Here is a 13,339-nt window from a genome sequence, read left to right as displayed (position 1 = left end):
TGCCAGTCAAGAAAGATACTCAAGCCCCATGTTGCATTTATTTGTCAGCTAATTCTTTTATTTGTAAGTTTGGGAGTGAAAGCTCATCTTAATAAACCGCTGCAGTTAATCATCAATCTACTTAACTGCTACACGTCACACACATGCGACCACACACGTATCGACAGTTACCTACACCAACACATATGTATATACTGTACATGCAGTAGTCATGCTCAGTGTAATAAGCAGACTTTGAGATAATCCTCTCTGCATCACCTTTTAGCACTGCTGCTTACAGACATGGACTCCGTGAGTGTGTGTGTGTTGTGGAAGAGTGCGTACAGTGTAAGACAGTGACAGTTGTGCGTAATGCTAGCGACTCATACTGAATAGAAAAAGAAGGCAGTATGACAGTAGGCCTACACCAGGTAATCAAAACAGGAGATCACATTTTATGGTCACTACTCTTCAACTTGAGGTTTCCAAATCATCAATTCATACACACTACAAAACTGATAAGCACTAATTAAAACAAATGAAGAGTTTGTTTTCAAAACGAGACATAGGCATTTTTTTCAGATTTACGAAACTCGCGCCAAAATTATCCAGCTCTGAATGGATAATTTGGGCCAAAATTATCCAGCTCTGAATGGATAATTTGGGCGCGAGTTTCGTAAATCTGAAAAAAATGCCTATGTCTCGTTTTGAAAACAAACTCTTCAAATATTCATTGAAATGGTATATACTTTAACATGAAAATGTTCTGAAATAAACTACAGTGCTAAAAATGTCCCACAGACCTCGAATATGGCTGATCAGTCCTGCTTGTCTGACTCTTTTGATGAAAAATTTATGACATACAGAAAATGTACTGTTGAACTCCAGTCTATTCAGTGGCAGAAATGCGGCAGTAATGCCAAAGAGAAAGTGCCCCACAAAAATATATTAATCACATTACTATTATTGGATGTAGTTGGCCACTGCTCCACTTGGCCCCGTATTTACTTAATTGGCATCCAAAACTGAACTATAATGTGCCCTTACATTGCCCAGGGCCCCTTATTCAGTCAGTTATATCCCATATTCTTTTCTACAAGCTGTACACAGACCCCCCCAAGGTCAACATCAGCTAAAATAGACAACATTATGCAAAACACAACAACCATTACAATTTAGTGAGAAACATACATGCCTTTAGCATTTACTTAAGTGCCATACTGGTGCATCCTGATGGCAAGGAAATATGTTCAAATGATGTGAGGAGCTTCATTTGGTCAAGAACAGTGCTTTGCTCCAATTTTGTTGGATCTACAGGCAATTATAAACCTTTTTTGATATTCACAGCAGGTCTCGGTTGAATAATTAGGTTGGACTGTATATATAATGTTAAATTAATGCTGCTCTGTCGGCAACATTTTATTTTTAAAGACTTCCTGTAGATATTTGTTATAGCTTTGATACTGGCTATAATTATGTCGTGAAAATTTTCTTGTGACTTTGTGTAGCTACTACAGTATATAAAAAACCAGAACTTTGCTGGGAAAAAAAATGATTTTCAAGAAATTAATACATGCGCACATGCAGATACACTTTGATGACATTAGGACCATGGCATGCTGTTCTGTGTTTCATAATAGCAGGTAGTCTTCCAAATATAAATAACAGAAGAATACCTGAAAACACAAATAGGCACGCACTCACAGTGTGACTCACAGTTTATTTCTCTCATGGCAGAGGTCAATAGAAGGAAGTATCCTGTTTGTGTGTGCATGTGGTGGAAGCAGAGGGTGCACCCCAGGTCGCTGCACAGTACTGCCACGGGGACCGGACAAACGTGGCCCCAGACCGACACACACACACACACACGCACGCACGCACGCACGCACACACGCACGCACGCACGCACACACACACACACACACACACACACACATATTGTACAGAACAATACACAGCATGGACAGAAGGTTTTAAGTAGGCTCATTCAACAATCACTAATCAGGCCTACAGGAGTCACGACACATGAAGAAAAAAACAATTCTAATAAATTACGTTATACATGACACACTGTAACTGATAAATACAACAAGCAATTCCAAATCGATGTGCAAATATATGGTATCAATCATTCATTAATCTTCCGTACCACTTATCCTAATTGGGGGCACAGCCGCGCTGGAGCCTATCCTGCCTATTGTCGGAATGATGTAGGGTACACGCGGTAATGGTCTCCAGCCAATCGGTGGGCAACAACAAAGTAACAACCATTCCCATTCACATTCAGACCTCCTGGTAATTTAGTCTTCAATTAATCTACCATGCATATTTTGGGGATTTGGGAGAAATTCAGAGTACCCGGGGGAAAAAAAAAACATGCAAACATGGGAAGAACATGCAAATTCCACACTGGCAATGCCAGATTTGAACCCAGCTCCTCAGGACTGTGAGCTAGACGTGCTATACAGCCATCTGTCACGGCGCATATATGGGATCATATCAAAGTAAATATTGAATGAAATACATTTGTCATGAAAATTTAACCTTTAATACGGAAGGGTCTCCATAAGGTGTTTCTCTAACAACTCTTTACTTAACACAATGTTTTGTAGTGCAATCTTAATGCCGAACTACACAGTCCACAACAATCCATCCATTTTCTTAGCTGCTTATCCTCACAAGGGTCACACGGAGTGCTGCAGCATATCCTAGCTGTGAATGGGCAGGAGGCAGGGTACAACATGAGGTAGTTGCCACTGTAAATCAATACAGTGGTTAGAGCATTCGTTTGGTAAACCAGGGTTTGTGGGTTCGTATCCCACCGGGGCCTCCACTCCCTGAGAAGGGTTGCGTCAGGAAGGGCATCCGGCGTAAAAAAAAATTGTGCCAAACAAATATGTGTGTTCATATGAGATGATGCGCTGCGGCGACCCCGAAAGGGACAAGCCAAAAGAAACGTCACTTTTCAGTGTAATTTCTTGCACTAAAAGCTGTTTTAATTGTACTTTTTCCCTTTTGTTTGTGTATTTGAATGCTTTTAATCACGTAAAGCGCATTGAGTTAACTTGTGTATGAAATACACTATACAAATAAATCTGCTTTATTTGCTTTCTGGTGGTATGGACGGGCCAGGTCCCGCTGGAAGATGAAACCTCCATGTCCATACAGATTGTCAGCTGCAGGAATCATGAAGTCTGGTAGACTTTTGTGGTGACCTTGGATTTAAGAAAGCAAAGTTCACCAACACCTGCACTGTACATTGCACTCCTAATCATGACTTTTTTTTGTGGCACACCATCCCACGATCGACCAAGACTGGCTCGCGATTGACTGCTGCATTGAGCATCCTTGTACTAGACTTTCCATTGATACAGTATGCTTGGGCACAGCACTCTTGAGAACAGCCAGCCTCCTCAGGAATTAACTTTTGTGGCATCCCCATCGCATGGAGGCTATTAATGATGGTCTTTTGGCCAGTAGTCAAGTCTGCAATCTTCCCTACATTAAACCCAACTAAAATAATTGAACCAAACTTAACTAATTTAATGATACCTCACAAAGCTGTGCAGGTGCTTAGAGTTTAGCTGATAAGTTTGTGAACTCAGTTTAAAACATTTATGACCTGCGAAATTTGGGCTTATTTCTTCACAGGATTCTAATATTTTAAAATCCTTATTTTGTGGATTTTTTGAAAAGAAACTGTAACAACATGGTTTATAGCTCAAACAACTTTTACATCAGGATCACTACTCTAAATAAATAATATAAGGCTAATGGCTCGAGAGACAATATTTCCACTGTAGGGGCCAGGGGACCAAGAGCAATTTTACCGCATTTGTGGATACACTGTATCCTTGCGTTCATATATCTAAGTGATATTCTTAGGACCCCAATGTAACAACATCCCATTAGCTCTGTCTATGACTGACTAATAACATGGTTACCTAGGTTACAGCCTGGACAGTAACACCCAGCAGACAAACACCCAAGATGATTCGGGTTGATATACTATATCAAGACACGACAGTTTAGGCAAGCTGCTTCTATTATTTCGTCTTTACTAATGCACTCCATCCTTGCCAAAACATTTTTATTCAGTTTTGTATATTTGGCATGCAACGAGAACTATGTACGGTAACACTTACCTTCTGGTCTGTACTGTGCTGCAATGGTGACAGTTTGTCCTGCGTTCTTCAGAGCCGCAGCTGCCTGCTCATGTGTTGCAGTTGACAAGTCTACACCATTTACCTAGAACCACAAACACATACAGTATATCCATATATTAGAATATCCAATCGCCAGAACTTGCTTGGTATGAATGAAATGTACTGTAAACAACTCCTGAAATGGATAATGTAATACATACTGAAAGGATCCGGTCACCCTTGTGGAGTTCCCCACAAAGATCAGCTGGACCACCGGCCAGAATGAAGGAGATGAAGATTCCCTCTCCATCTTCCCCTCCAACAATGTTGAAACCAAGACCCGTAGACCCTCGTTGGAGCATCACACGCCTCGGCTCCCTTGGGGGGTGGGGGGTGGGGGGTGGGGGGGGTAAAAGGAGCTCTTGGAATTTGTCAATGGAAGTATTTTTATAAATAATTACAACAGTCATGGAAAATATATGCATTTGTGCAATGTAAAATAAAAGATGAATCATATCGAGTTCATAAAAAGATGGGGATATTTGATGAGAAAGGAGCACAACAGGAGCAACAGCATAGAAAAATTACAATCTGACTGTATGAAAACGTATACACATACAATGGCTATAAAAACCTTTTAGAACAGCTAATGTTTATTTGAAGTTAACCTGAAGAACCTCAAATGGTGGGTAGTGTTTATCATGACTTCCATTTAAAATGATTTTGAACGTTTCTAAACAGAGCCCCATCCACAGTTATAAGGGGGTGTGACCATAAGCTCCGTTGCTTATTTTTCTCCCCCTCTCTAAAATAGGACATTTTGTGTCAATTGAGTTGTATGCTATGGGACACAATCTTGGAAAAAGTTGAAAATTTACTTTGGTCTCATTTGGTATATTACAAACAATTGGCATTTGAAAAGGAGTGCAAACTTTTTTTTTTAACATCGACGTAGCCATGAACAACCATGCTTAGAGTTGAAGACAACATATTACTGTACATGTTGCCCAGTAGATGTCACTATTGTATAATATTCTTGTGAAACGCCTTACTGTACACTGTAACACTACCACCAATTGACTAAAGCCATTTCGGGAGGAATAAAATCCTCAGGTCATCACTATCACCATAGTACAGTTCAGTGTTACGTACAATAGAGCGCTGAGGGAAAAAAAATTGCAAACGACCACTGCAAAATGACCAGTTCTTGCCAAGATTGAGATGGCTCGAAATTAGATCTTTTATTTTTTAACTGTTTAATATTCTCAGTTTTTCACCAGAGCTGTATACAGTATTTTAGTCAACCTTCATTGACACAATGCTATTAACTCACTACTCATACTTTATGTAACTACTGTCTTTGATTTCTTTGATAATACACTCTGAAAAAAATGAGCCATTAGTACTATATCATTCACATGACATCACTTTTAAAGACATTTTGTGTGCCATAAAAATACTGTATTCCTGCCCTACAGATTAAATAGAATTGATTTTTTTGAAGCGTACTATTTGGGTATATTGAGTGTCTCCCCCAACCTCAAAATTACCTGTTCAAGAATCTTCTTTTTCTTTCTGCTTGTCCCGTTAGGGGTCGCCACAGTGTGTCATCTTTTTCCATTCAAGCCTATCTCATGCATCTTCCTCTCTAACACTCACTGTCCTCATGAGTAAATTAGTATATGTATCTATCCATTACTATACAGAAAACTAATATTTGATATCTTTACAATCAAATATGTACTTTAAAATCCAATGATTTATTGGAGACATATGTAAATAAATACAATAGTTAAAGAACGATCAAGTCTGAAAGAGAATTAATGGGATAAACAAGACAATAAAATGGCCAGAAACACAAAACTCCAAATAAGGGCAGACATCAAAATGACCATCCTGCAGTCAGTCCGCAGCTTATCAGATTTATTATACTGAAAACATTCTGATTGGCCAAAAGGATTATGACGGAAGGAGTCATATTCTGGTAACCACGGTGATGACTGTTGAGTGACGCGGAATGGGAAAGGCTGTAATCCTTCCATTAAAATGGATTAAAGACAGTAGAGCAGGACTGAAAGTGAATGTGCATGTCTTCGTATATGACCTCAGTTTATATACCAGATGAAAATTCTGATTGCCATCAGCCAAGTACATGCACACACATTACAGCCTAGCTGCCATGGCGAACGGAAGTCAGGCAGTGAATTTGGGCTCTCCCGGAGAGAAATAAAATGACCTCAACATCACATAAAAGAATTGTGTTTCTAAATATCTAACAACACTTATCTTATTTAAAAGGGCAAGAGGAAGACCAACGAAAATTTTGATGGATGTTGTGAGGAAGGAAATGAGGACAGTGCGTGTTAGAGGGGAAGATGCACGAGATAGGTTAGATGGAAAAAGATAACACGCTGTGGCGACCCCTAACGGGACAAGCCAAAAGAAAAAGACAAAGACTTATCTTTCCTATATGGTTGATATTTGACTTACCTTGTGAAGTCATCATCTGCAGTCATAGACCTGGGCATTGGTGAGTATCTGGGCGTGGTCAGTGGGGCAGGACTAACAGACTGGCTCCCGCTCATATAGGGACTTATGTGATTGTCCTGATGTGTGGGGTAGGCTGGAAAAAAAAAAAAAACAGCCTCTTATTTTTTTTTTTTAATCATAGCGTCGGACAGTGTTAAAGTTCATTCTCTGCATTCATCAAAAATTTATTCTATTCAGCGTGCTGGTACTGAAACATTTTGATCAGGTTTAGAGCGTTCTTATGATCTAATGTTTTCAAAGAGTCTTGATCATTTCATACTGTCAAAGTGTTTTTATGCAGTTCACACATAATTGGGGCAATGTGTTGTGATTGATCATTGTTTATTTTGGCCATGTATTTAATAAGTGGTGGAATGAAAATTATTTGTACAGCTGGGTACTAGTCCAGGATGTACCGTGTACCCTAATGAGAAAGGTGGTATAGAAGATGGATAATTAGTTTTTTTTTTTTAAAGCTAATCACAAAATATAAAGGAGACGTATTATGATCAATTGGCTTTTTTGGGACTACATAGTATCAGACCATCATAAGTTTGCATTTTAAGATAATTATTTGGAACTACAATTATAGAGCAATGTTGGATTTTCTTTTTTTTTTTTTTCTTTCTTTCATTATAGTGGTTTCAACCATAGTTCCTTCAGTTAACATAAAATGTGCTGTAATTCTTTATTCTTTGTGAATTTTGCCCAAAATATCATTATTATTGTATATTATTATTATATTACATGATTAATATTAATCTCCACTTACCTGCAACTCTACTAAGGTCAAGCGGTAAAGGATATGAATGGAGGGAATCAAGGGACATATTTTAATGATGTAAGATGTAAATTTCAATTAGCGAATTATAGAAAAAATGTGAATGACCATTTCTTTTTAATTTGGTTACATTTTTCAGTTATTCACTGTGTGGATTATTATTATTATTATTTTTTTTTTCCTATGCAGAAAACATCATCAAGTGAGCAAGCAAAGACTTTACTCAACACTAAAGCACATCGAGCCAATGCTATCAGCTTAATGCAAAACATTGTCCAGTACCAGTGCTAATGTTAGTGTTGAGTAGTTTGTTGGAAGTAATTTAGCCAGTCTGACTGTGATTTTGTCATTAATCACCTACAAATTCTCCAGTGCACTTGGCAAAGTGGGTGCACAGCTTCGTGAACTCCTGGTAATAAGGAGGTTGTGTGCCCGCACATGTATGAAAACCATATTGCTTTCTTGCTAGCGTTGTTTTAGCATTGCACTCATTGCATAACACTCTCATCTTGACTTCTTTTAGCAATTAGCAAGCCTTAGAAAGCATATTCAAATTTCTAAGGACTAATACTACTACTACTACTTGGAAGTAGAACGACAACTATTAGTTAAATGCGGGTTTACTTATTGCTCAAAATACATATGAAGTACAAAAAACATTTATAAAAGGTATCCACTTACAATTTGTGACATCAGGAGGAGGAAACGTTTCATTGATAAAGATAGAAGTATGTTTGGCCACACGTAGATAAACAACATCTGCAGTTGACTTCAGGGCTGCGACTGCTTCCTCATGAGTAACCTCTTCTAAACAAGATGCATTTACCTGGTGGCACGAAGAAAAACTGCATCAACAGAGCAAATAAACACATTTCAAATGTATGTAATGATGCAAATGCAGTTCCACTCATGCTATTAGAACACAGTTTGAACATATACTAAATGTATACATCGTTTTAGTATCAGGGGAAAAACAGGGACCACATTAAACTCTCAACAGGCGAGGCTGGATTTGAACTGTATGTGTGTTTTCTTATTTTATATATATATTTTTTTTATTTTTTTTTGAGAGAGAGAGAGAGAGAGAGAGAGAGAGAGATACACTGTACAAGCGTTAGGTCTCTGAAATGCTCTGTCTTAAAAAAAGAAACGAGAATTTTTTTCAGTTTATAAATTCAGAAACATTTGACTTGACTCTAAGGATCCATTAGATAGAGTGACAACAAATCTGAAATCCCCCGAATTCTACTTACAGCTACGAGTTTGTCCCCTATCTGCAGCCGTCCATCTTTTTGTGCAGCTCCCCCGTCAATGATCTTTGTCACATATATGCTGTTGTCACCTGGAACATGTTGATTTCCAACTCCACCAGCTATACTAAATCCTAGACCTGAGAACAAACAATGATTTACTACAAAGGTTCTTCATATAAAAACCTAATTATAAAAATGTGGTCACATTTATATTTAACTGGAATCATAATCAACCAATCACACAAAATTATTTATATACAGGAGCATCTTTCACACTTGAAATGCAACACCAAGTGCATCTAAAAACAGGCAATAAAAGACAGGGCTACAAAAGACGATTAAATACATTGCTGATGAGACATGATTGAGCATGGCTGAGCACAGTGTGTGGTAAGAGTCATTAACAACAGCAAAATTCTGGTAGATTATTATGGAGTGTGTAATAATCAATAGGCAATTACCATTATAATAGAAAATGTCTTTGTTTCCTTCAAACACAAAGGTGCCTTCTGTTTCAATCAATCAATCTATTTTATGTACAATCAACCTGTTTATCTTTTGGGGAAATGGTAATTTGGATTATATCCTTGACTCCTGAAAGCAGGACGACGACTCTGAAATGCATAGCAACTACAGATTCTGGGAAAAAAAAAAAAAAAAAATCAAATATGGCAACTATTCCTGTATAGACTGGAATTATATTTCTCCTTAAACATCGAATGAACCAGAAGTAAAAGAGGATAAAGATGAGTCTTTCAAATCCTTTGCTAGTATAAAAAAAAAAAAAATCATGCAGACTGTTCCCTACAAGTCAGTCCCATCTGCTTGTTCGTCTGTTGTGAGACGAGTGTCATTGTCAGTATTATTTTCCTTCTTGCTTTAACGTCTCCCATTGGGATTTAGTTCCAACTCATATGGGAGGAATTACATTATTGGATTTATGATTATAGTCACACGCAAAGACAACACTACATCTGTTGTTTTTATATAATTCCACTACACCACACATTGAGACAATAATGCTTACTCCCAAATCAGCTAAAGTGTTAAGTAAGAATTGTCTTGTTTTGTGGTCACTTTAGTCAATGGAGTTCGGACAGTGGATTTTCCAATTAAAGAATAACTACCAGCAGTACTATGGGAAAATAAATCTAATTTATGGTGCCTGAAGCTCCTTCACTCTTTAAAGCACACCTACTTCCAACATAGCCAAAACATTCATACATTAATAATAGCTGCACCACTGACAATATACTATACAATATTTCCCACTGCAGGTGATGGCATGTGAAACAAGTTTTTACAGTCCCTGGCACCAGTATTTGTGCTATCAGGGAGAAAAAAAATGTTCAAATTAGAGAGAGAATACATATCCTGAAAATGCATCAAAAAGGAGGCAAAAATATGAGGCTTTTCCAAAACTAAACACTAAGAATGTTACTTCTTTCATCCAAACATGAATACATTTAGGCAGTTTATTCGGAACACTTGTCATAATAGTTCATTGCTGGCAAATGTCTTTGAAAATGTTGCTTCTTTCATTGTTTGAGGACGGCTTCCATTCCAGCAGATGAAAATACCATATTTGGATGACAGTTACAACAATTTTTAAACAAAGTCAATTTTTTAAATTTTCTTACAATTATATTCCCAATGTTTCAAGCGATATGCTTCTAAAAGTTGGAGATATGATTAAATTCCAAAGCAGTGATCAAAAGCTCATGTAAACTAAACTTGCTTCTAAAAGCATTATAGTAATGCAATAATTTCAAATTGTCTCAATTTGGGATCAATAAAGGTTATCTTATTACATGCGGTATGAAACAATCACTACTTTTTGTATTTTGTGATCATGTTTGTGGTGTTTCCTCACCTTTAGGACCTTTCACAAGTTTGATATCCATGATCTTATCAGTAAGATTCTTCTTGCGTCGTACACACAGTCTGACCAGACCTCCAGCATCCTTCAGGGCCTCCACCGCCCCACTGTGGGTCACCTCCCTGACATCAGCCTCATTTACTCGAACAATAGAGTCATTCACCCTGCACAACAAAATTTTATGAACTCAGGGCGCAACTCACACTCAGAACAAGTTTATCAATTCCGGATAACTCGGGCCAAGTTAACCTAGGAAAACATGCAACATTCCCGATCTGGCAACCATATGGAAAAAAAAAAACAAAAAAAAACATTGTAGTACAAAGGCATGTCAAAATACTGCAAATATTCTGAAATGATAAGGGCCTTGATGGTCTCGGCAAAACATAATGAGCTGCTGTGCTTAAAATGCAGTTTTGCACCATCTATACAACGTCAAGCAGCTTAGCCAGGTTGCTAGAGCGCTTCACTTCCACATTTGAGTGGAAACGTGCTCGAGTGGACATGTGACCATGTGTGTATGAAGAAAATCACTGATTGGCTAAAGGGCTGACGAGACTTCAGAATTGAGAAGAGCGCATTAGTGTTGCAACTTGCTAGGGGGCGTACTACTATGTTACAGCCTGGCTTCACAGACGACTGGGTCAGTAGATGTGCCTTGTTATTCACGGCCGCCTCTGGCGCATGCAAATGCAGATCCATGGGTCGGCATCGGTTGCCGTGAGCCTCCACTTCGTGAAGCCAGCATCTTGGCTCACGGCAGCCGACGCAGAGAAGTCCCGTGAGCCGGAACTCCATGTGGCGTCGTTGCCGCTGCCGCCCACTTCCTCTGCCGAATTCTTTTGGCATAATTGTACCAGTATCACTCTTTAGTGGTGTGTTGAAGGTCAGAGATTAATGAACATCAAACAGAGCGGGAATAAGAAAAACAATTACCATTAAACCATATACATTCACAATTATATTCCATTAGTACCCAAAATGAAATAATAAAATAGGTCCACTCCATATCAGTTAAAAAAAAAATCTTCTTACATACTTCCCTCTCTTAAAATGTCTATATTTTAAACAAAAACGTCTCGCAGAGGTTGCTCAGAAAAATGTATCATTTTACATTATCAATAAGCAAAGGAAAAGAAACTATGTAGGTAACTTAGGTGATAATTATCTTATTTTAAATTTCTTTTATTTCTATTCATGTAATACTTGGAGGTGAAAAGAGTGTCAGATCGAGTGATGAGACTAAAATTTTAAATTGAGGGTGTTATGTATAATGTGGTAAGTGGTTATGCCCCACAGGTAGGATGTGACCGAGAGTTGAAAGAGAAATTCTGGAAGGAACTAGATGAAGTACTTCTGAGCATCCCAGACAGAGAGAGAGTTGTGATTGGTGCAGATTGTAATGGACATATTGGTAAAGGAAACAGGGGCGATGAAGAAGTGATGGGTAAGTATGGCATCCAAGAAAGGAACTTTGAGGGACAGATGGTGGTGGACTTTGCAAAGAGGATGGAGATGGCTGTAGTGAACACTTATTTCCAGAAGAGGGAGGAATATATAGTGACCTACAAGAGCGGAGGTAGAAGCACGCAGGTGGATTATATTTTGTGTAGACGATGTAATCTGGTTACTGACTGTAAATTAGTGGCAGGGGAGAGTGTAGCTCGACAGCAAAGGATGGTGGTGTTTAGGATGACTCTGGTGGTGGGTAGGAAGATTAAGAAGACAAAGGTAGAGCAGAGAACCATGTGGTGGAAGTTGAGAAAGGAAGAATGTTGTGCGGCCTTTCGGAAAGAGGTGAGACAGGCTCTCGATGGACAGCAGAAGCTCCCAGAAGACTGGACTATGACAGCCAAGGTGATCAGAGAGACAGGCAGGAGAGTACTTGGTGTGTCTTCTGGTAGGAAAGGGGAGAAGGAGACTTGGTGGTGGAACCCCAAAATACAGGAAGTCATACGAGGAAAGAGGTTACCGAAGAAGAAGTGGGACACTGAGAAGACTGAGAAGTCGCGAAAGGAGTACATTGAGATGTGGCGTAGGGCAAAGGTAGAGGTGGCAAAGGCTAAACAAGAGGCATATGAAGACATGTACACCAGGTTGGACATGAAAGAAGGAGAAAAGGATCTCTACAGGTTGGCCAGACAGAGGGATAGAGATGGGAAGGATGTGCAGCAGGTAAGAGTGATTAAGGATAGAGATGGAAATGTGTTGACTGGTGCAAGTAGTGTGCTAAATAGATGGAGAGAATACTTCGAGAAGTTGATGAATGAAGAAAATGAGAGAGAAGGAAGAGTAGAAGAGGCAAGCGTGAAGGACCAAGAAGTGGCAATGATTAGTAAGGGGGAAGTTAAAAAGGCACTACAAAGGATGAAAAATGGAAAGGCAGTTGGTCCTGATGACATACCGGTGGAGATATGAAAGCAATTTGGAGATATGGCTGTGGAGTTTTTGACCAACTTATTCAAAAGATGCCCGAAGAATGGCAGAAAAGTGTACTAGTTCCCATTTTTAAGAACAAAGGCGATGTTCAGAGCTGTGGGAGTTATAGAGGAATAAAGTTGATGAGCCACACAATGAAGTTATGGGAAAGAGTAGTGGAAGCTAGACTCAGGACAGAACTAAGTATCTGTGAGCAACAGTATGGTTTCATGCCTAGAAAGAGTACCACAGATGCATTATTCGCCTTGAGGATGTTAGAGGAAAAGTATAGAGAAAGTCAGAAGGAGCTACATTGTGTCTTTGTGGCTCTTGAGAAAGCCTATGACAGAGTACC

General features: G+C 38.8%; 1 protein-coding gene across 18 annotated transcripts in view; it reads right to left on the bottom strand.

Moving 5' to 3' along the window:
• Positions 1-13,339, bottom strand: part of LOC133503106 (discs large homolog 1-like protein) — a 138,137-nt gene that overhangs the window by 25,186 nt on the left and 99,612 nt on the right. For all 18 annotated transcript variants that reach the window (XM_061824298.1, XM_061824295.1, XM_061824296.1 and 15 more), the window contains 6 exons: positions 10,561-10,730; positions 8,688-8,824; positions 8,116-8,260; positions 6,615-6,747; positions 4,346-4,502; positions 4,125-4,227 (listed from right to left, as the gene is read on the bottom strand). In XM_061824298.1, the coding sequence (XP_061680282.1) occupies positions 4,125-4,227; positions 4,346-4,502; positions 6,615-6,747; positions 8,116-8,260; positions 8,688-8,824; positions 10,561-10,730 (845 nt within the window). The remainder of the gene's footprint in view (positions 1-4,124; positions 4,228-4,345; positions 4,503-6,614; positions 6,748-8,115; positions 8,261-8,687; positions 8,825-10,560; positions 10,731-13,339) is intronic.

The sequence above is a fragment of the Syngnathoides biaculeatus genome, chromosome 7 (assembly GCF_019802595.1).
Source record: "Syngnathoides biaculeatus isolate LvHL_M chromosome 7, ASM1980259v1, whole genome shotgun sequence".
Taxonomy (NCBI): Eukaryota; Metazoa; Chordata; class Actinopteri; order Syngnathiformes; family Syngnathidae; genus Syngnathoides; species Syngnathoides biaculeatus.
This window is presented reverse-complemented; position numbering and strand designations above follow the sequence as displayed.